At 48.2% G+C, this 24,517-nt stretch overlaps 1 protein-coding gene across 1 annotated transcript in view; it reads right to left on the bottom strand.

The window, feature by feature from the left end:
* Positions 1–24,517, bottom strand: part of LOC132571804 (uncharacterized) — a 41,143-nt gene that overhangs the window by 1,331 nt on the left and 15,295 nt on the right. Inside the window, 9 exon segments of the mRNA XM_060238597.1 lie at positions 958–990; positions 1,915–2,033; positions 3,635–3,657; positions 4,850–5,080; positions 12,468–12,563; positions 13,916–14,076; positions 15,123–15,182; positions 15,185–15,260; positions 15,263–15,437. Coding sequence (XP_060094580.1) covers positions 958–990; positions 1,915–2,033; positions 3,635–3,657; positions 4,850–5,080; positions 12,468–12,563; positions 13,916–14,076; positions 15,123–15,182; positions 15,185–15,260; positions 15,263–15,437 — 974 coding nt within the window.

Genomic DNA, 24,517 nt, shown 5'->3' with positions numbered 1-24,517 from the left:
GTCAAGTTCTTGCCCAGCAGCCATTCTCCCATCATTTCAATATGGCAGCAAGTAGGTGAAAAAAGGCAGTTCATCTCCTCAGAGTTCACCTTTTCTTTCATCCTTACCAACATCCGCAGAGCAAGAAGGAACTGGCTGTGGTACGGAGGGTCAGATTTTGAGAAACAAGAGTGTTCTGTAATAGGCTTGCCAATCCCCAGGTCCCAGCGGGGTTTCCCTCACTTTTGCAGGCTCCTTCCCCTCCTCCCAGTCAGCTGACCAGCGAGGGAAGTCCCGCCCCCACAGCCACCATGTGCCTTTCTACTTCTGGAGACTTGAAAGATGCTTGAAAAGACTTACATTTTAGACTGTGTGTCTGTGCCTTTAAATCCAGAAGCCAGGCTGAATGTGGGTGGGGTGAGCTGGCAGAATAACATGGTTGCTCCCAGTAGCTGTGACAGGAGCCCAGAACCTCTGTTTTACAATCTTTTCAGAGGTCGTTTGCATGGTTAGGGGTAAACTAGAACCTTGGTTTCCCCTGTTAGTCTGAAGAACTTGGAACTTCAGCAACTCATGAGTAAATTGCCCCAGTGAGACCACACAAGTGTGAAATTGCAAACTGTTTATTTTGGAGAAAGGGAGAAAGAGAGAGAGAGAGAGAGAGAGAGAGAGAGAGAGAGAATGTTTACAGGGAACATGCAGCTGCTTGGGGTGAGGAAATGAAGATTGTATTCAGGGGAACTGCACTGCTGTATTCTTATTTATTTATTTATTTATTTAATTATTTCAGGGAATAGGAAATTCTCTTGGCTCCACCCTCAAAGTCTCCCACCCCCAAAGTCCCCAGGTATTTTCTGACTGACTTGGTAACCCTCTTCTGCAGTGCTATCTCTGAGAACACCAAGCAGAAGAACACAAATTGTAAGGTGAAGCTTTTTAGTTTAGAAACAATTGATACGTTTATGAAGAAAAATGTACCTTTCTGCAGATGAAGTCCAGAATCCAGAGTGTCTGAGAAAGCAAAGGAACAGAAAGTGAGTGGCAGACCTTTCCACTTATCATAAATCTTGGGACAAAAATATCAGCATGGGGAGGGAAGGCAGCATGATATAGCCCAACATTATCAAATCTTGGAAGCTGGGTTGGTACTTAGATAGGAAACTAAAGAAGACTCTGCAGAGGAAGGAAACAGCAAACTGTCTCTGTTTCTCACTTGCCTTGAACACCTCTTGGTGGGGTCGCCAGAAGTCATTTCTGACTTGATGGCGCATAAGTACATATTCCTTATGAGTTACAGCTAAGGGGTCAAGTAGAAGCTATTTCGGGGTGGGGGGGAGGGGACTGTGTACAAATATTCAAATCTGCTTTCACAAGTCACTGGAGTTACTTGAGATTCATGTCATAGAAAGTATCCTAAGGACTGCAGCCCAAGGGTCCAATCTGGCTAAATTTAGGACGTTTCTAGACACAGGTTCTGCAGTGCCATCCTGAGCAGAGTTACACCCTTCAAACTCATTGATTTAAATGGGCATTTGACTTTACTTTAAAGACAGCATTGTAAAGAGAAGGAGTGTCCCTGAAATTGATCCAGTGGCTGTCTTCATTAAATGCAGATGCCCTGAAGGGCAGTTTCCCTCCTCCTTCCTATCATTTCAGGTGCTTGCTTGACCATCTACCTCACCATGTGCCCTTGCATGGTCACAGTAATGATCAGAGATCAACACAGAATAACATCGAGAAGTCCATGTAATGCAATTCTGAGCTGAAGTTATGGCAGAATTCTCATCAGAAATCTTTCCATGGTGAACTAAAATGGCCTTCTGAACTGATACATAAACTCCCCACGTTCCTGGGTCTGTTAACGATATAACCATCCTGGAACATCAGGCCCACTCTAATGTCCAGTTTGAAACTCTTGCAGTGTTTCTTCATTACCTTTGAATTGCCTCTTGATGACCTCCAAAGGGGGACTGAAATATGAGAAGTACCAGATGTGCCACTTCAGGGCAAGTGGAAAATCCACTGGATTCTCAAATGACTCCTTTTCTTCATACCTGGAGAAAATCCAATAAAGATGCTATCCATCCAATTCAGAATCTCCCGTCCCAATGGATTAAAGAAGTAGAAGGAACTGCCAGAAAGCCAAGAGAGACCCAGGCTGATGTTGAAAACACTGAAGGATTGGGGGAGGGGGGCTTTTGGACAGGCCTGTAGCCATGGGGGGCCTGCCCCTCCACACAACCCCACCCTCCACCTATATGGCCCCTCCTGGTGACCCGGCTCTCCCCGGTGCTTTCGCGGCACCCGCTCTCTCTGTGGCTGCTGCTCTGGCAGCCGCTGATCTCCCCACCACTCTGGTGCCTCCCCCCTCCCTCCCACCAACACACAGGAAAAGCAGCGCAGAGGCCAGCAGCTGCCTCCTCCCCACTCCCTCCGGATTGCTGCTTTTCCCGCTGATCAGGTGATGGGGGGAGGCTGCGGCTTTGAAAGAGTCCCGCTTTTCCAGGGCTTCGGTCTGTCGGTGGGTGGGAGGGAAGGGGGAGGCACTCCGGAGGGGAGCGGGGCTGCCAGAGTGGTGGGCCCCTCCATCTGAAATTTAATTCGGTGGGACCCCCCACCTAAAATTTTCTGGCTATGGGCCCGCCTGTGGAGAGAAATGTTCACCTCAGTGTAGCTCCTGCTTTGTTAAGAACTGGACCTGGGTTCCACACAGCAACTGCAGAGAACGGCTACCACAAAACAATACAGCTGGTTTGTGCACTAAATAGCACTGCAGAAATTAACTGTCCATTTTTCCTGCTCCTTGTGCTGCGTTTTGTGCATGTGGAACAACAAAAACAGGGAAGTGCCCTGCCCAACTCTGCCTTGGCATGAAACAAATGGCATGAGGAAGAGAAGGCAGGAGCCCTCCCTCTCCCAGAGGGGCATTTGAGGCCTAAACAGGGTCTGCTTTCTTTTTTTAGAGCCATTTGCTGCAGGTGGCATGTGACCCTGTGGAGCCCAGGCCAAACTATTTTTTTAAAAAGCAAATGTCTGGTTTGGCCCTAAGAACTGCAACCCCAAATCCCCTGCTCCTGTCTGTCTCGCAAATGTCCAGGTAAAGAACAAGAAAGCTAGTGAGGGTTCTGGACAAGGACTATCCCGGCTGTCTGTCTGTCTGTCCCTCTCTCCCCCCTACCCCTGACATGAAAAAGGCCTAAAAATAGATGAGGGAATGACTGCTGTTCCTGCTCCCTGCAGTACTGAATGAAGGACACATTCACAATGTGGAAACAGCCGTGGCCAATCTGCTGCTACCATTACAGAAGGATCTTTATAAAGTGACTGAGGGTAAGCTGCGGCAGCCGTTTTGTGGCTGACATCATCTCCTGTGGCAGCATCCTTCACACCATGTCAGCATTCCAAAGCTGCCGGCAGCCTCAAAAAGGCTGGAGACCCTTGTTCTAGAGGTGCACATCTAGGTGCCAACCCAGACCACCCACCATTTCACTACACAATTTCCTGCTGACGAGGCTCTGTGTATAAGCCGTTTGCCACTGAAAGATGGATGGAGATCTGATTTGGCTCTGAGTCAAGATGCTGAAGGACTGTGTTCTTCACAGGCTACTCAGTCCAATCCCAACATTATGAAGGTTAATGCTAAAGGCCTACTTACTTCTGCAAGGTGCTTCTGGCATCCTGAGAAAAAATGGCAGAGAGAAAAAGAAAAGAAGATATTGGATTTATATCCCGCCCTCCACTCAGAGTCTCAGAGCGGTCACAATCTCCTTTACCTTCCTCCCCCACAAAAGTCACCCTATGAGGTGGGTGGAGCTGAAAGGGCTCCCACAGCAGCTGCCCTTTCAAGGACAACCTCTGCCAGGGCTATGGCTAACCCAAGGCCATTCCAGCTGCAGCAAGTGGAGGAGTGGGGAATCAAACCCGGTTTTCCCAGATAAGAGTCCACACACTAAACCACTACAACAAACTGGCTCTCAGTGCTTGCTAAGAGACCTCAGTGCTTGCTAAAAGATCATACCAGGAAGACCTCTCTGGAAGATTCTACCCTATGGCATTTTGCTTGTGTCCAGCTAGCAGACTTCACTCAAAGACTGGCATAGATCTTCATAAAGTGGAAGAAAAATCTCTGTGAGGTTAATACGACCAGACAAAGTGGAGCCATTCTGGAGCGGTGTGATCTGCTCTGATCACTTAACAACGATAGTGTTCACAGAGATTTTTCTTCACATGGAAGGCTGGAAGACTGTGTACCCCTTCTGGCCACCTGCAGATGCAAAGGCATTCCTAGCAACGTTTCTTCCATCAGCCTTGCATCACTGCAAGACTTCCTCCCTTTTCCCTGCTACATTGCTGAGCCAGCTTGCAGGAGTTTCCCTGCAAGATGGCTCAACAACAAAAGGGAAGGGAGGGTCTAGCCATCAATGCCATCGTATCTGCACAGATGTGAAGGGCAGGCAGAAGCAAGCTCAGCGGTGGCAGGAACAGGTGTGCAGATGCCATTCCTGTAACCACCTGTTGTTGCTGTTGTGTGTCTGTGTGCATTTGGAGCGCACATCTGTGAGCCGCCACTATAACCCACGTTCCCTGCCCCACAGACATCCTCCTTTTAAAATGTACTGTGAAAAACCTTGCATGGAATCCTAACTCCAGGGGTGGGTAGGTTTCACAGAGCCCCTGCTTTTGTCCAGTCTGCCCCTGGCTGGAGATGTAAAAGGACAGAGAGGAAAACAGCTCACATGCAGAGATGAATACTTCCTAGCAGCATAAACTGGCCTTGTTTGCTTTTCTGCTGAGCAAAGGAGGCACAGAGAAGATTTGGAGCCAGCCTTTTCCCCTAGGGGACCCTGCCTGTTCCTGCCACCCCCCTCACCTGCAGGAGATCACTGGCTGGCAGCTGACACTTCTCTTCCATCTCCCGGATGAGGCTTTCGAGAGAGGAGAGGGCCTCAGAGAGTTCGGCCAGGTGCTGGTCCCTTTTCTTTGCCACCTCCATCTCCACCTCTTCCATCTGGGCCAGCAAAAGCTTCTCTTGTTCCTCCAGAAACATGTGCAGTTGCCTGAACTTTGCTACTGCCTCTTGCTTCTCTCCTTGGGTTTGTTTCTGAAATGGAAAGAGAAGAAAATCGGTCCAGTGCCAGGAACACAGCTGGTCTCTGCAGTGGGAAGAGCCTCTTATGAGAAGAGCACTTTGGCCTTTCAGAGATCACAATTAACATTCAGCAGGGAAAGCGGAAGATCCACCAGGCCCAGCCTCAGGGCCAAAGAACACAAGGATCTCCCTCCAACTCCTGGAGGGGTTCTTTCAGCCACAGAAGATTCAGTCTGCAGCAGAAGACCCAGAGAAAAGAAGGGGGGGGGGGCTTGAGTCCATTTGTTCCCCCACTAGAACACCCTTCATAGGTTGACTCCCCCAATCCATATTAGGGGATGATATACCGTACTATTTGAGTAGAAACCCCACTGGGGGCAAAAGAGCACAGAAGCCCCTTCACCTTGCTTCGTCTTCCAATGTAAACTGCAGCTTCCCTGGCTGCATTCTGGGCAAGGAAAAATTGCAGGGGAGGGGGGAACTACACACTACTCAGTATCCCAGGTACTTTCCCCACCTTAGAATCTGCAGTGGTTTAACCCCACTTGGCCCAATTCAGCATCGCTGGGCTACCTATCAACATTTGCAGCAAGCATGAGGAGGAGGCAGAGACTCCTTCGAGGTTGCTTGCTGGTGCATTTACACATATGGGGCCTGAACACGTATGTTCTTCTGCCTGTGATTCTCTCTACAGCAAAGAGTGCCTTGGAAAGTCAACTGATGCTGCTCAAAACAAAACATCTAGGGCACTGGAGGGCAGGCAGCTCCCGAGGCACAAGAGCGTGCAGTTCCACAGCATCCCCAGACTCACCACCCAGGTAATACCTCTGCTTAGAATTGCAATGTTACACCTGCCTAAGAGCTGCCTTTGGGGCCTGTTCTGCTGAATACGGACCAGGCTGTGCATCTAGGGATGCCAGCCTCCAGGTGGGGCCTGGGGATCCCCTGGAATTGCTCATTTCCAGACTACAGAGATTGGTTCCCCTGGAGAAAACATGCTTTGGTGGGTGAATTCTGGTTTTAAACAATTTTATTGATAGCATATGGTAACAATATCCATTTCTATCATCTCTATCCCTAACCCATATGATATTTTCTAATCCCCCCTCCCTCCGTTACTAGACTCCCGCCGAAGTTATATACTTAAAGTTCACTTATAAAGGTACCTTTAACTATAACAATCTAAATTCATATTCTACCTTTTCTAATACTCATTATTAAAAAATTGTCCAATGTCTTTTTACGTTCCATTCTTTCTCTACATAACCTCTAAATTTCTTCCACTCCCTTTTAAACACTTCCAAATCATAGTCTCTTAGAATTCTTGTTAGTTTATCCATCTCACTCCACGATAAAACTTTCACAATCCAATCCCATTTCTCTTGCATTTTTTCTTGCGTCCACAACTGCACATACAATGTCCTAGCAGCTGAGAGCAAGTACCAAATTAAAGTTCTATCTTCTTTTGGAAATTTTTCCATTTGTAATCCCAACAGAAAAGTCTCTGCTACTTTCTTGAAGTCATATCTCAGAATCTTAGATATTTCTTGTTGTATCATCTGCCAGAACTTTTTCGCTCTTTCACATGTCCACCACATATGATAAAAAGAACCTTCATGTTTCTTACATTTCCAACATCTATCTGACATCTTTTTACTCATCTTTGCCAATTTTTTAGGAGTCATATACCACCTATCTCTCTCTCGGCTTGGCTTCGCGAACGAAGATTTAAGAAGGGTGCAATAGTCCACGTCTGCTGCAGGCTCGCTGGTGGCTGACAAGACCAATGCGGGACAGGCAGGTCCGGCCACAGTGGCTGCAGGGAAAAGTCTGATTTAGGGTTGGTGCTGTAGCAGTGCGATTCTTCCTCAATCTCCTTTTGTCCTCAAGACCAGCTATGCGTGCGTTCTCAAAAGAAGAGACAGCCTGGTGGATGGTGTGCCTCCATGCTTTGCGATCTGAGGCTAGGTCAGACCACTGGTGATGGTTGATGCGACAGGTGCCAAGGGATTTCTTCAAGGAGTCCTTGTACCTCTTCTTTGGTGCCCCTCTATTTCGATGGCCGGTGGAGAGTTCGCCATACAGGGCAATCTTGGGAAGGCGGTGGTTTTCCATCCTAGAAATATGCCCTGCCCAGCGCAGCTGCGTCTTCAACAGCAGTGCCTCGATGCTGGTAACCTCTGCCCGCTTGAGAACTTCAGTGTTGGTCACAAAGTCACTCCAGTGGATGTTGAGGATGGTGCGAAGGCAGCGCTGATGAAAGCGCTCAAGGAGTCGCAGGTGCTGACGGTATAAAACCCACGATTCGGAGCCGTAGATGAGGGTTGTCATCACAACCGCTTTGTAAACATTGATCTTTGTGCCTTTTTTCAGATGCTTGTTGCTCCACACTCTTTTGTGCAGTCGGCCAAAGGCACGGTTTGCCTTTGCCAGCCTGTTGTCAATCTCCTTGTCCATCTTAGCATCTGAGGAGATGATGCACCCCAGATAGCTGAACTGCTGGACTGTCTTCAGAATTGATTCACCCACAGTGATGCAGGGAGGGTGATAATCTTCCTGGGGTGCAGGCTGGTGGAGAACTTCTGTCTTCTTCAGACTAACTTCTAGGCCGAATAGCTTGGCAGCCTCTGCAAAGCAGGACGTCATATGCTGCAGAGCTGATACCGAGTGGGAGACGAGTGCAGCATCATCAGCAAACAGTAGCTCTCGGATGAGTTTTTCCATTGTCTTGGAGTGGGCCTTTAGTCGCCTCAGGTTGAACAGGCTGCCATCGGTGCGATAGCGGATGTAGACACCATCGTCATCATCTAGATCTACTGCGGCTCTTTGAAGCATCATGCTAAAGAAGATCGTAAAGAGAGTTGGCGCGAGAACGCAGCCTTGCTTTACACCTGTGCCTATTGGGAAGGTCTCCGAGAGGTCGTTGCAGTGTCTGACTTGGCCTCGCTGGTCTTCGTGTAGCTGGATGATCATGCTGAGGAACCTTGGGGGACATCCTAAATGTTCCAAGATTTGCCACAGGGTGGGGTGGGGGGGTGGGCTCCCTCTGGGTATCCTACCCCCCCAGGGAAAGTGTATGCGCAATACATAGCCTCTCCTCTCCCGGTGTAGTGAATGCCGCGTGGTCACTGTCTGGCTATGCCTGGCAGATGGTCACTGCAATGGCCTCTCCTGCATTACTGCATCCGTAGCAACACCTTCTCGCTGGTCCCCCCCGTTTTTCACAGAGTTTGCTACGTCATGGTGCGACCGAATTGTCCGGCGGTATAACCGGATGGGCAGGCTGGGCCCACCAACCTTGCCAGCCTAAGAGAAGGAAAACTCTAACATCAAACCCGGGCAGATAGAGCTCGTTAATGTAACACCTACCACCTGGAGGACTCGCTGCCGGCGTCCCGGCTTATTGGGCCATGGCAGATGACCCCCAGGTGAAAGGGTGGAGCCAGTACCGCGCACACTGGGCTTCACCTAAAAAATTCCTCTGCGCAGGCCTGAAGGGCATATCCACATACACAACCCACAACGCATCAAGTCCTGTAGCGATGGGCAAGGGGCGAAACGGCAGGTGGAAGGGGCCACTGGAAGCCGCAGTCCCGATCCTGCATGTAGGCGGTTCAGGGTATTGGTCGCCTGATGCTAACCCGGAGACGAAAGCATTTTTCGGCAGCACCCTGAACGACCAAGCAGCCTTATCTAGGGACAGCACTGCTTGCTCCACACGGAGAGGGGCCTAGAAAAGGTGGCCTAAACAAAGCTCGTCTCCTCCACCCCAGTTGGCTAGCCACGGTCAATGGGCATCCTTACTTGCGGTCAAAAAATAACAACAAAGAAAAGGCATGCACCTGCCTCACAAAGTGTGCAAAGACTAAAGCTTGCGTGTTGGAACATCAGAACCATGCTTGACACAGTAGACAGTGGTCGCCCTGAACGACGCTCTGCTCTAGTTGCCCACGAACTTCTCAGGTTGAATATCGACATAGCAGCTCTCAGTGAGGTCCGTTTCCCTGAGGAAGGTAGTCTTCAAGAACACGGTGCTGGCTATACCCTCTACTGGTCAGGTAAGTCAAAGGCTGAGAGCCGCCTTTCTGGCGTTGGCTTCATGGTCAAGAACTCCATTGCCTCCAAACTCGAAAACCTGCCAACAGGTCACTCAGATCGCATCATGTCCATGCGCCTCCCACTTCAAAACAAGCAGCATGCAACACTCTTCAGTGTGTATGCCCCAACCCTTCAAGCAGATCCTGCAGAAAAGAACAAGTTCTATGCTCCTCGTACGGAAGACCCCTACAGAGGACAAGGTGATCATCCTTGGCGACTTCAATGCCAGAGTAGGTAAAGACTCGGAAGCCTGGAAAGGAGTACTTGGCAAACACGGCATTGGCAACTGCAATGACAACGGGCGCCTCCTGCTAGAATTCTGCATGGAGCACCAGCTCACCATCACCAACACTATCTTCCAGCAGAAGAACAGTCTGAAGACAACCTGGATGCACCCACGGTCCAAGCACTGGCACCTTATCGACTACATTCTGGTGCGCCAGAGAGACCTTCAAGATGTCTTACACACCCGAGTAATGCCCAGTGCAGAATGTCATACGGATCGTCTTGTACGCAGCAATCTCCGTCTTCACTTTAAACCCACACCCAGGAGAGGAGGTATCCCTCGGAGGAAGTTTCAGGTTGGCAGTCTCCAGTCAGCCGAAGTTAACGCTGCCTTCCAGGCAAAACTCCAGTCAAGAATTGAGGACCCCAGTTGCCCCACAGACCCTTCTCCAGAAGCACTCTGGGAACACCTAAAAACTACCGTCCTGCAGATCTCTGAAGAAGTCCTCGGGTTCTCCACAAGGAAGAACAAGGACTGGTTTGATGAGAACAATCAAGAGATCCAAGATTTACTGGCGAAAAAGAGATCTGCCTACCAAGCACATCTTGCTCAGCCCTCCTGTCCTGGGAAAAAAGCAACCTTTCGCGCTGCATGTAGCAACCTCCAGTGCAAGCTTCGAGACATTCAGAACGAGTGGTGGACCAAGCTTGCAGAGAGAACCCAGCTGTGTGCAGACACTGGTGATTTAAGAGGGTTCTACGAAGCCCTGAAGGCAGAATATGGTCCATCATATCAGACTCAGAGTCCCTTGCGTAGTGCAGACGGCCAAGTGCTCCTCACAGACAAGGCATCCATATTGAACCGGTGGTCGGAGTATTTTCAGGTTCTCTTCAGTGCCAACCGCGTAGTTCAAGATTCAGCAATTCACCTCACCCCACTTCAACCAGTGAAAACAGAGTTGGATGAGATCCCCACCCTAGAAGAGACTGTTAAAGCCATCAAGCAACTGAAAAGTGGCAAGGCAGCAGGAGTTGATGGAATTCCACCAGAGATCTGGAAGCATGGGGGCACAGTACTACATAGCTCACTTCACAAAGTACTTGTCACCTGCTGGGAACAAGGCAAATTACCACAGGACTTTCGCGATGCAATCATCATCACCCTATACAAAAACAAAGGCGAAAAGTCAGACTGCTCCAACTACCGGGGGATAACCCTGCTCTCCATCGCAGGCAAAATCCTTGCCAGAATACTCCTGAACAGACTGGTGCCCGCCATTGCAGAAGAACTCCTCCCAGAGAGCCAGTGCGGCTTCAGAGCTAACAGGAGCACCACCGACATGGTATTTGTTCTCAGGCAGCTCCAAGAGAAATGCAGGGAACAGAACAAGGCTCTGTATGTGACTTTTGTCGACCTTACCAAAGCTTTCGATACCGTTAGCATACCACCTATACATCATCTTAAAACAATTCTTTTTAATACTCTTGACATGTTGATATTCTCATAGAGTTCTTCCAAAGATATTCCCATGTACCCATCTGTATTTCCTTGATTGCATTAATCCCCCATTTAATCATTTGAGATTTTACTACTTCTTCTTCTGAAGACCATTTCAACAATAACTTATATATTTTCGATATTAATTTTTCATTATCTCCAAGCAGAACCTTTTCCATTTCTGTTGGTTTGCGTCTAATTCCTTCAGATTTAATATCATTTCCCATCAAACTTTTTATTTGTTGCATTTGAAACCAGTCATACTTGTTGTTCAGCTCTTCAGCAGATTTTAATTCAACTTTATCACCTTGGATCTTTAGTAATTGATTATATGACAACCCTCTCTCTTCATCAGATTCAACCGTTATTTTTATTACTTCTGCTGGTACTATCCATAACGGCTTTCTTTCATCACCATATTTCTTGTACTTTATCCATGTATTTAACAAATTATTTCTGATATAATGGTGAGAAAAAAACCATCCATCTTTTTTTCCCCATAGTACATATAAGCATGCCAACCGAATCTGTTTCCATGAGCTTCTAGGAATGAGCTGGAGGGTGAATTCTATGGCCCTGTGTCAGTTTTGGATTAACCATTAAGCAAAAGAAATACACGCCTAGGGTACCAAGGGAAGGGGACACCCCACAGATTTTTCTCATAACTCTCATGCCCTTAACTTTTTCACTGGTGCACTCAGAGCCGGCCATAGGGCGCATGAGTGCCCCAGGCAGCCTCACTGCCCGCCGCCCTCCCGCGCTATGGCCCCAATTTTAACACCTGGGTGAAGCATGAAGCACTGCGCTCCTGGGTCTCTTTCAAGGCCGCCCCCCGCCATTCAGCTGATTGGCGGGTAAAACAACACTGAGGCAGAAAGGACGAGGACCCACTGAAAAAGCAGCCGCCACCGCTGCTCCTCCCCACTTCCTCCCCACACTATCCAGGGAGGAAGTGAGTAGGCAGTAGCCAGCAGCAGCCGCCTTTTCAGCGGCTCCTCATCCTTCCTGCCGCCACTGCCCAACGCTGATCCTGGTGAGCAGCCAGCCTCTACGCTGCTTTACCCGCCAACCAGCTAATTGGCGGGGGCAGCAACCTTGAAAGAACCCCTGGAAAGCGGCGCTTCACCGGGGCATTAAAACTGGGAGGGAGGAAGGGGAGGCAAATAGGAATTTGTCTAGGGGGCAGGAGCGAGGGCCGATTTTGGGGCCCCCACCCTACCAGCACCCTAGGCAAATGCTTAGTTTGCCTAGTGGGCAGGCCGGCCCTGGGTGCACTCAACTGCTAGTTAGTGCTAAACAAATACAAATAATATAGCAAATATAAATTAAACTTAATATACTTGTGAGGTCTGGCCTGGGGATGGAGTAAAAATCTGAATTTTTAATCTCTTATTTCACCTTCAGTACTTACTGAGTCTCAACGTTTTGTCAGTTAAGTAATGGAAAGGCAGTGGGGCAACGTTGTTGGGCTGTGATTAGGGCAACTCCACTTCCCAACTGAAGGGGAGGGGGCGGCCTTGTGAGCTGATATTTCTGCTCTTTGGACTCTGTTCATTCCCCAGCCACAGTGACACTTACAAGCAAGTCTTGGCTTTCCCTCTCAATGTCTCCTTTATACGCCACAATTCTCTCTCTCTCCTTCTTCAGAATCTCCAGACAGTTGCAGAACTGATCCTGCGGGGGGAGGGGGGGCAAAATTGAAATGCATTCTTTTTTAAAGGTTTACTCCATTCTCTTCCCTCCTGCCCACTACTACACACACATTTACACACACGTGCCCCAGCTACGGGTTGGATATTTTTTACATTAAAAACAATTATTTGTAGTCAATATATCACTAAATTGTGTTAACACTCCAGCAATCTGTCAAGTATTGCTTACTGTAAAGAGAAATGGCAAAAACCTCAGTGGTGAGGGATGGTAGTGAAAATCAATACCTTCCAGGGCTGGTGCACCCACTAGGCAAACTAAATGGTCACCTAGGGTGCCAGCAGGATGGGGGTACCGAATTCGGCCTTCCCCCCTCCCCCCAGACAAACACCTAGTTTGCCCCCTCCCTTTGCTGTGGAGGGGGGACAGCAGATCACCAGTCTGCCTAGGGTGCCATGGGCCGTCGAGTTGGCGCTGATACTTCCCACACTTCCTCAAAAACCTCTTTTGATACGATCTTTAAAGAATGATCCAAATCAGGTTTGAGAAAAAACTGTAGCAGATCTGCAGAAAACTGAGAAGATGAGTGGAAACACCACAGTGTTGCACCAAACTAAAACCCCCTGCAATTTCAGAGGGGGCTGAATGCAGCAAGAATTCTGGATAGAAATAACCACAGTTGCAGGAAGCGGGGGGGGGGGGGAGTCCTTGCAGTGCCACAATGCAGCGGGAGGGCTGGGGCTCAGTGGCAGAGCATCTGCTTGGCTAGCAGAAGACCCTGGGTTCATTCTCTTTGCATCTCCACTTGAAATGGTAGCCATTGATGTGAAAGACCTCCGGCTGAGTCCTTGGAGAAGCACAACTAGTCAGAGTGGGCCTGGACATGTGTAGCTTTCCTACCCCACCCCCACCCCACCCCCACCCCACCCCCAGTGCTGTCCTTCTGATTTGAACTGCTTCTTCACAGCTAGGATGTGCAAATGAGAGACAAGGTTCCAAACCTGCACACATTCTCTCCCAGCCCCCAGGCAAAGAGCAACTCCAGGACAGCAGATGACATTGGGAAAGCAGTGTGTGTATGTGGGGGGGGGGGATTTAAACAGGGAGTTAGGCAGCTGCCCCTTCCTTGCTCTGTCACACAATCATCTGACTAGAGGGCAACACAGCCTGACAGGAAATGAACTCATCTCCCCATATCACCCCATGTCGGCCTCAGCAGTGGGCAGGAAGCAATGCACTGGGGAGACACCAGGCCAGGAAGGAGGCAGCAAAGAGGTGTTGTGACTCCCCAATTTAGGCCCAGAGGCCAGGGCACAAATTGGAGGGAGTTTCCCCGCAAAGAGATCCCACCAACCTCCACCTTTTGGCTGTCCTACCTTGTACTCTTGGGAGGCCTCCTCAAGAGGAAGGACTTCGTGATCTCTGTGCTCCTTGGATCGGTCACAGACCACGCAGATGAGGGCTTCATCGTCCTTGCAGAAGAGCTTCAGGGGCTCCTGGTGCTTCTGGCAAACTCTCCCTTTTCCAGCTGCCACTGCTGCCTGCTGCCCAAAACCAAGACACAGGATTTGTTTCATTTTTTCCTCTCCCCCAGGACAGTTTCTCTCTGTGTAATGACTGGATATAGCTAGTGCCTTGTTCAGTTAAAAAATAACACCCACATCCTCCCATCTGAACCCTCTGGATTATGGTTCTCAGTTGCAGTTTGGGGAGGGGAGAGGCACTTTCTCGATGTGAGGGATCTAGAGGTGCCGCTGTCAAGAAAGTGGCCTTTCTCCAAGCCATTTCTTGGCCTTTCAGATTTTGGCTCAGGGTTGGGGCCTAGTAAGTGACGGAAGGCCCCTATCAGGGAAACAAGTGTCCCGATGGCTTGCAGTTCAGAGAGAGATCAGGGATGAGAAGGCCACAGATCATGGAACCTTCAACCCAATGGGAGATTGGTAATCCCACCCCCTCATTCGCACAAGGAACCTCTGTGTGTGTGTGTGTGTGTGTGTGTGTGTGTGTGTAAAAGCTTGCTTGGACTGTTGGCACACACAAGCTGAAGAACGTGTTGCATGTCTAAGCAATGCCCAAGATTGGCCAAACGGGATCAGGCCAGCTGAGAGCAGTCTGGTCATCCTTTGGACTAGGTTGGGTGTTGTGGTCAGAATACTCGACTCTTGGATCTGAAACTCACAGGGAATTTGGCAATCCCACCCCCTCATTTGCACAAGGAACCTGGGAAGGGGAAGGTGAGAGCTTGCTGGGACTGTGGCCACACATGTGAAGGACAAAAATTACATTAAGACCTGAGAATCTCCTGTCTGCAGACTGGCAGCCCCTCCCTGCGAGCGTAGTCGCTACAATAAGTTAGCCTCGTAGCAGAATGGCAAACAAAGAACAATTCACTTGTGCATTCTTTCAAGTTTCTGGAAGCTGCTTCTCAGGGGAAAGGGGCGTAAGAAATTCACATGCCATTAGGCAGGTGCTTACAAATAACAAGCCATAATTAATGGGGCGTGGTTATTAGATCAGGGGCTGGACCACTGACCACGCAGAGGGAGGCTTCCTCCTCCTCCTCGCGGACTCCCCCCTTCGCACCGGCCTCTTGCAGAGCGACTCTCTCGGCTATTTCCACAAAGTTGGCCAGCTGCTGTTGGGGCGGAGGCTGCTTGGCTGAGCCCTTCCTCTGCACTGGGGGCAGGCAGGCTCGGTGGCCCCCGACCGCTCCCCCAGCTGCGGGTCAGGCAGCCTCGGCAGAAACTGTGGCCACACTCGGCAATCATGACAGGGTCGTTGAAATAGTCCAGGCAGATGGAGCAAGAGGCTTCCTCGCAGAGGTCGTGCAGGGGATCCCCGGCTGCCATGGCAGCCGCCTCCGCCAAGCGAGAGGAGAGACGAAGAGAGCTACTTTCGCTTTCCCAAAGAAGCGACGGGGTGTTTCCTTTCCTGGGAATCAGCTCTCTGCCGGCGCCCAATCAGCGGCCGAAGACGAACCGGCGCCAAGAAAGAGAGTGGCGGGAAGGCAGCCCTTGGCAGGGAATTCGGTCCTGATGGGGAGCAAAAGTCTGAGTTCAGCTCAGACTTCATTTGGAGCAGGCTTCATTTGGAGCTCACAGGAGCCCCGCTCCGGAACCTCTGAATTGTATCCTGCTCTTTCTTTCTTAACCCCCCTCCCCCAAAAAACACCTTGCTTCTGGGCTCCACTGCCTGTGAGAATTTTGCTGAACTCTAAGCTTTGACAGACTTTCTAATATCCCCCCTCCCCCCACACACACACAAATAATGGGGAAATAACCCAAACATATAAAGCAGAGAGGCAGAAATCTTCATCATGCCACTGTGGCCACAAAGGAGAAAGTACTTTAAAAAGTACGATGGGAGTAAGATTTTATTTGGACAGTTATAATTCAAGAAGCAGTTTAAGGTAGATGCTGAACTGACATAATTTAGGACACCTTCCGGTGATGTCAGGGGTGTGTGGCATATGCAAATGAGTTCTGGAAATGAGTTGTGCTAATGAGCCCTGGCATCTCTTTTTCTATGAAATGACTCCTGGTTCAGCGGCACCTTTAAGACCAAAATGTTATATTCAAAGTATACGGAGAGAGGTCCCCTTTGCCCTCCTTCGGCTGCTATTTGCAGGCGCCCCGGAGGGAAGAGGCTTCCCTTTGGTCTTTAGGGGACTGGCCCATGCAGTGTCCCAGGGGCTGAGAGGTTTCCCTGCAGGGCTTGATGGGAGTGGGGGGGAGGTCAGAGGTTTCCAGCAACTCCCCTCCCACAAAAAAAAAAAATCCTGGAAAAGTTCCCCCAAAGATGAGATTAAATCAGCAGAAAACCAAGAGTGCCTTGACCTGGATAGCCCAGGCAAACCCAATCTTCTCAGATCTCAGAAACTAAGCAGGGTCGACCTGGTAAGCGTTTGGATGGGAGACCTCTCTGGAATACCAAGTGAGGAAGATAAGGGCAGGCTTTATTCAGACACCTCTCTGAATATCCTCCTGACCCCCAGTAGGGGTCAGTCACCAGAGGACACCATGACTTCCAGGTGTGTGCACAAACACACACACAAAATCACAAAAATACCAGCCAGAGAGAGAACCTAGCAGTAAGCTTCCTGAGTCTTTTTGTTTCCCGGCTAAAACACCATCCGTATGCTGACTCTTGTTGCAAAGCAACAATGAAAAGATACAGTGTTTGAGCAGAAATGCCACTGGGGACAAAAGCGCAGAAGCCCCTTCCCCTCACTTGGTTTCCCTATTTAAGCTGCAGCTTCCCTAACTACACTTTGGACACAGAAATAAAACTCCGGGAGGGGGGGGGGGGAGAGAAATCTACATGCGGCCAGGGCTTTTTTTGTAGCAGGAACTCCTTTGCATATTAGGCCACACACCCCTGATGTAGCCAATCCTCCAAGAGCTTACTGTAGGCCCTGTAAGAAAACCCCTGTAAGCTCTTGGAGGATTGGCTACATCAGGGGTGTGTGGCCTAATATGCAAAGGAGTTCCTGCTACAAAAAAAGCCCTGCAAGCATTCCAAGTACTCCTCCCCCTTAGAATCAGCACCGTTTGAATCCCACAAGTCTAAATTCAGTCTCAGTAGGGTAGCTATCAGTGATTCTAGCATATTTTGGGGGAGGAGTGTTCAGGGAATGAGCTGTCTCTGAGTAAAATTCCAGCTGCAAGATTCCACCCCCCACCCCCCTTCTCAGCTCAGTACATGTCAGGTGTTAGTTACTGGGGAGAGCAGCCCGCCTCAGCACTGACCGCACAAGGCCCCTGTGCAGGCATCCAGCAGCCCTGCCCATTCATTTTACTGGTTTCAGCTGGAACAGTTGGAAGGGGGGGGATAGATCCAGGTGGGCACCTGTTTTGGTCTGAAGCAGCAGCACAAAGTCTGAGTCCAGGGGAGCCTTTAAGACCAACAAAGTTTTATTCAAGGGATCAGCTTTTGTGTGCAAGCACACTTCCTCCGGTACACTGAAATGGAAGGTGACAGTTCATGGATATGCAGACAGTGGAAATTAGCATACAGTGTAATGACAATGTTTAAATAGATGTGAAAACTAAACGGGAATAACAAGTTAAGTAAAGCAAGTAAACATGTCAAAATAGGAGATTGGTTTTGTCTAAGTATCTTTCTCAGTCAACATGGTTTTTGTGGGGGAGTTTCTCTCGTCTCTTGGGAGTGGGGGGGAGTCCTGATTGGTTGAAGGAGATCAAAAGATCATTGGCCTAAATTTGAGTTAGGCAAGTCAGCTGCCTGCTGTTGATTTTCCCCGCTCCCCAGAATACTAGAACTCCAGGGCATTCAATGAAGCTGACAGGAAGTAGGTTCAGGACAGGTAAAAGGAAATACTGTTTTACACAGAGAGTGATTAAAATGTAGAATCCACTGCCAGAGGATGCAGTGATGGCCACAGGAATCAAGAGCTTTCAGAGGGGATTAGACAGATTCATGGAGGATAAGTCTATCAGTGGCTACTGGCCATGGTGGCTGAGGGGAACCTCCACATTCAAAGGCGCTAATCCTCTGAATCCCAGAGCCAGGAGGCAATGGGGTGGAGAGAGCTGACAAAGAGAATTTTTCTCCTCCTCCAAAAATATTAGAACATGGGGACATCCAATGAAACTGATGGGCAGTAGGTTCAGGATGGACCAAGGGAAATACTTCTTTCCACCAAGAGTGGTTAAAATGTGGAATTTGCTGACAGAGGATGCAGTGATGGGCACAGGAATGGACAGCTTTTAAAGGGGATTAGAAAGATTCATGGCAATAGGGCTATAGGTGGCTACTAGCCACGGAGACTGAGGGGAACCTCCACTTGCAGAGGTCGTCAATCTCTGAATTCTAGCACCACCAAGCAAAGGCATCTATGCCCTGTTGTCGAGCCTAGGTGATTGCCTAGGGCGCAGAGGGCACGAAGCACCAGAGTGTGCAGGTCTACAACACTCCAGCCCACTCTTCAAGTAGAACGCTGTTCAGAATTCTAGTGTTAAGTCTACACTTTGTGGGCCTCTTCTGCTGAATACTGAACCACTGGCGCATGGAACATCCACATTGAAAGTGGCGGGGGCTTTCCTTGTCTGTCAACATTTTTGCTTCAATAATAGTTCTAGAATCTGTTCACTTCCTAGCAACAGTAACATTTACAAGTAGATCTTGGCTTTCCTTCACTATACGTCCTTTATAGGCCACAATTCTCTCTCTCTTCAGAATCCTCGACAGTTTGAGAACTGATCCTGGGTGTGGGTGAGGAAAAGACCCCAAACTGAGATTTATTTACTATAAAACAAGGAATACCAGGGCTGGAATGCAGAGGCGGGCAATACAACAATAGGCAAAAGCCACCTCTCTGAACATCCAAGCCTCACTAGGGGTCACTAGAAGTCAGCCATGACTTCCAGGTATGCACACGCACACAAAACATACAAGAAGCAAAACTGTCATTTAAGGGCCAAACTAGATATAACTGCCTCATGTCTGTAACAGGATCTTCAATGACATTTCTGAAATATTGCACGAAGGTAGCTTCCTCACAAGAATGGTGTGTCCTGTTCTCTGTTTGCCACTTCAGTACAAAAATATTCACAGGGACAACTTTCCTTCATGGAGATTTACTCCATCCTTTATACTCCCACCCACCATTCCACCCACAGGAGAGTTTTTTGTACTAAAAAAATTCAGTCAGTATATCACTCAACCGGGGGTTTTTTGAGCAGGAACACACGGGAACGCAGTTCTGACTGGCTTGGTGTCAAGGGTTGTGGCCTAACATCCAAATTAGTTCCTGTTGGGCTTTTTCTACAAAAACTCAAGCAATATACCCAAGCACTGAACATTTTAAAAAGGCAAAAAGCTCACTCGTTTGGGTGGAGGGGGCGCAGTTTGAGAATGCCAGGCAAGAGGCTAAATGGCACTTGATTGTGGGGGTGGGGGTGGGGGGTGGAGAAAAGGCATACTTTCCACTCCACATTTTCCCATGCTCTTTGTGTGGTGGGATTTTAGTAAGATGACTTAAAGTTCATGATAGGGGTTGGGCTTTATCAGATATGTCAGATGTTCATCACAGACTGACAATTACATTAGCTCCTGCGGACGGAAAAAGGGTATTTAATGTGTGATTTTATTTTTGCCACTTTTGTTGTTCTGGACAACCACCTGATAGTCTTTGGGCAGAGCAATCAGCATACATTCTTTAAGAAATAGTAGTGCACTTTAATTGGGTATTTGTTTAATGTAACAAATTCTGCATGCTGCATATTGTGCTACATGATTAACAATAATTGCAACACAGTTTGAATTTTAATAAATGGTTTTAATTTTTGAACAGGTTTCTCTCTCTCAGTTCATGGGATTCTTGCCATGGCTTAATGGCAGAGCATCTACTTAGCAAGCAGAAGATCCCGGACTGACTCCCTGACATTTTTGGTTGAAATGAAGAGGTAGCAGCTGATGCGAAAGAACTCCACCTGACTCCCTGGAGAGCCGCTGCCAGTCAGAGTGGACCTGGGCAGACCGAGAATCTGACTCAGAATAAGGTTGTTTCATGTGTAGGTCTCCCACCCCCCAGTGCTGTTCTTCCAATCTGAACGGCAACCACACAGCTATGGTGTGCAAGCGGGGACACACACAGGTACCAAATCTCCACACTATTCTCTGCCAGCTCTGCCACCACTCCCTCGGCGAACAGCAGCTCTTTACACAAAGAATGATTCAAATGTGGGATTTGCTGCCAGAGGATGAAGAGATGGCCAAAGGAATACACAACTTTGAAAGGGGATTAGATAGAGATCCTTTTCAAACTGTCTTTGCATTCCATTTTAGTAACTGGTTGCTAATAAGATTTTGTTCCTGTCATTTCAGACAGACCAGTTTTAGTAACTGGCTCCTAGTGGAATTTATCACTAAGCATAGAGGAGTAGAAGTTGCCACCACCACCCCAGCCCTCAGGATGTCAGAGAGGAGGAATGGGAGCTGCTGCTGCCTGGCGCCCTTGCCCAGTAAGCCAGACAGTGGAGGTAGTGGCCCCACGAGTGGAAGGGGGAGGGAGGGAAAGGAGACCCCCTGGTTTCTGCCCACCACTGCACCAATGAAGCAGGAGATGGCAGCACATTAGAGTGGCTCTTCAGGGGCGAGCACAGCAAACAAAGTGGGCAAGATTTGATATCCCCCCCAACAAGTCTCAAGAGGCCCCTGCTTGTTACCACCAGATTTTCCAGGAATGTAGATTATATCGGGGTGGCTAAATTGCTTTATGCAAGAGCCACACAGAATAAACATCAGATGTTCGTGAGCCGCAAGACACGAACATCAGATGTTTGAGAGCCACAAGACAAGAAGGAAGGCAGACAGGCATGCAGGCAAATAGATTGGGGGGAGGGAAGGGTGGAAAGAAAGCAACTTTAAATGCATTCCCCAAGTTTCTGTCTGACTTGGCTTGGATAAGTGATTTAAACAGAGAAATGCCTTCTCCTAGCCAGCTGATGGAGTGGTGGGGGCTTCAAGAGCCATACAATGTGTGTGACACAGTCACATATGGCTCCTGAGCCACAGTTTGGCCACCCCTAGATTATATATTAGTATGACCATCTGTGCTGAGAGCCAGTGCATTGCACAAGGTGGTAGGACTTGAACTGATGGGGCCTGGGTTCAAATTCCTGCTCAGATATAAGATTCCCCGCCTCTTGCGGGGGGGGGGGGCTGAATATCTGTGGACTGGATGTCATTATGCCCTCCCCCCACACACACACTTGGTCCCTCTCCTCCCCTCCCCAGACCTCCCCCTCCCCAGCTCTGCCCCCAAACTCTCTGGGGTGAAGCTCACTCGCTCTGGGCCTGACTTCCCTCTCAGGGTCACAGTGAGGATAAAGCAGGAGCTCCCAGTTCCTTGGAGAACCAAAGGAGAGCAAGATGGCTGTGTGGATGTTGAAGGGCCTATAATGGTTTGAAAAGAGGCACAAAAGCAACCGGAAGAGAAACCTTAAAGCAAGCAGAGGCCAGCAGGAGCCTGGCTACGCAATCCACCCCTGGATTCTTCTGTCCTACTGCAGAGTTGTGGATGGATCAAGTCTGTAAATGACGGCACTGTCTGGGACTTCTCTGGCAGTTATGAAACGGCTTCCCACCTCCCAAAAAACAAACAATTAAAGCAGCAGCGTTTTCAACACAACATAACTTTATAGTAAGCATAACATCTTCTCAGTCTCCGGTATAACTGAAAAATAAGTGCTATAAGTGCAGCAACCTGGATAGGGACAGGACCTTCAGAAAAGTCAGGCTGAACACAGGCAAGATCGAACCGTTGGTGCCCATTAAAGAAAAGCGGAAGTCCCCAACAGTAACCGAAACAAACAGTCCTCAGGGTCAAAGAAGGCTCACCACGAATCTGCTGCCGATTCTGGTCATAAATCGACCCAGGCCACTATTAGGTTTTTTTCTCACGAAAGGGGTACATTTTATACCAGTTGCATTAAAACTCTACTTGGCCAAAACAATACCCCAACTTACTTATGGAACTATGTTGGGTCCATCCTTATCAAGCTTTGATCCCCTTGAAAAAATTCAGTCCAAATTCTTGAGAGCCATTTTCCACTTTCCAACCTGCGTTTCCAATGCAGTACTACGCTTGGAAACTGGCTTGCTAAGGATAGAGGCTAGGGTGAGCCTGCTTTCAATCACCACTTGGCTCAATCTCAGCCATTGCCCCACGAATATCACATCGTTGATTTTAAAGGATAGATATTGTTCTTCTTGGGTTAGAGCCATCCATCAGAAATTGTTTATGCTTGGCTTTTCACCTGAATCTCTCCAGATAATGGCCCTGGATCAAGCCAGGGCCATAGTCAAACAGATACTACAAGATATTGAGAGACAGAATGATATTGCCAAGGTCCCGGATTATCTAGCTCCCCCTCTATGGCTCGTTGCAATATCTTTCCTTCAGCAGTCGTTGAGGGCCACTTTAGAAAGGTGCCTATGGCTCGCAGTTGTGGAAGCAAGAAAAAATACCAGAGAAAATGGGTTTGGATTATAAAAGTCATGTCATGGAGTGAAATGGACAAATTAACAAGAATATTAAGAGACTATGATTTGGAATATTAAGAAACTATGATTTAGAAGTTTTTAAGATGGAGTGGAAGAAGTTCAGAAGATACGTAGAAAAAGAGTGGAAAATAAAAGGACACTGGACAATCTTTGATAATGATTAAGTTTTTAAACAAGAGTATAACTTTTGGTTCATTAATAGTTAAGGGTACCTTTAATATTTGTTTTTCAATAAGTAAATAACACTGGCGGGGATCAAGTAACGGGGGGAGGGGTGGGGGAAAAGTAAGATATGGGGCAGATAAATTTTTCTTTCTTAAGTTGTAAGATATATAGATTTGCTACCATATGTTACCAATAAAAATTGTTTATACAAAAGAAAAGAAAAGAAAAGAAAGGTGCCTAAGGCTGAGCGGCTTTGTCCTTGTGGTGCAGATAACGACTGACCATGTTTTGTTGATTGAAAGGATTGACCATGTTTTGTTTGGGTGTGGCCTATACCCTGGCATATGAGCCAGGTACATTTATTCTTTGTTGGAGGGATGTCTCGGGTTTTCTGATTTCAAAATCAGAAATACGCTGTTATCAGGTTTTAACCCCCAATTCACAATTAATTGTGCCAAATTTATGGCGGCAGCTAGGAGAATTCGTGAGGATTATGTAAAGAAGGGGTCTTGAACTGACTGTTTTTTGAATATTTCCAAGCTTGTATTTTATCTTTTCTTAAATGCCTGAGTACTTTGTATACCATCACAAATGCTACTGAAACTGATATAAATACAGAGACCATTCATAATGTTGCCAAATTTTGTTCCCATGCAATCAACTTGCATTTTATGGTTCTTACAAGTTAATGTCGAGGTAACAGATTGTATTTTTAACCAGTGTATTCTAGTTAATATTTTTCTGGAGCTGTATAATTTTTAAATTTTTTATTATATGCACTATATTTATTAAGCTAGAAGATGTTTGACCACTATTGTATTATCTGTCATATCTCATCATTCATACTAATGTCCTATATTTTATTTTCGCATTTATTTTTTAAATATCTTACGTTTCACCTATTTAGGTCCATCTTGGTTTTTACAATTTTTATGTGGTTGTTGTTGGCCTGCATTGTGCTGTGTATTTGGTCATGGACCGTAATAAAGCAAACTGAAACTGAGTAACCGAAACATGCAGGGCCTCTTCTTCCTTCCTCTGTAGGCTCTGTGACGGAACCGGCCCGATTCTGCCTTCAGACCCGGTCCTGTCAGCTCCCTATTGAGTCGCCAACTCCTGGAGGGAGCTATTTCTCCTCCTGCCCCTTGGGCTCGCTGCCACCACCTGCTCAGTCTAGGGGTTCAGATTGAGAGGAACAGGACTCCCAATCCCCCTCTCCAGCTATGAGGCTAGGCCTCAAGGTCCTCTGCCACCCTGCACTTGGGTTTCACAGAGACCTCAGCACTTCTTTGGGGCACCCCTGGAGGATTGGCACCTTATCCAACTGCATGCCTTCCCCCTTCCCCGGGGCCCCCTTCTCAACACAGCGGGGTCTAGAGCGGTTGGGGATCTATGTGGTACAGAGATTGACTGCCAGCATTCAAACAGTAAAAATATATTTATTTAAAAGAGAAAAAGAAAAGAAAAGAAGAACAAAACAAAAACAGTTGCATTTAAAAAGTTAGCACAGCACAGCACCCGTACAGCAAACAGCATGACAAACAAAATGTGGTTTTAAACGCGTCCTCCTGTCCCTGGTCTAAACACGCCCTGCCTTTTTGGATGACTTACTTGGTCTGACTGCCTGGGGGCCTTTTCTCTTGAATAGGCCGCATGCACAGGCAGGAGCCCCCACACTGGCAACCTCTTCCTTCGAGCTGCAGCTGAGAACTGAAAACTCTTCCTCCAAACTCACATGCAGAGAACAAAAGAACTTCCTGTCTCTCTAGGAGACTTTCCCCCTA

The sequence above is a fragment of the Heteronotia binoei genome, chromosome 5, assembly GCF_032191835.1.
Source record: "Heteronotia binoei isolate CCM8104 ecotype False Entrance Well chromosome 5, APGP_CSIRO_Hbin_v1, whole genome shotgun sequence".
In the NCBI taxonomy this organism is placed as follows: Eukaryota; Metazoa; Chordata; class Lepidosauria; order Squamata; family Gekkonidae; genus Heteronotia; species Heteronotia binoei.
Note: the sequence above shows the minus strand (reverse complement) of the source record. Positions and strands in the feature narration are given on the sequence as shown.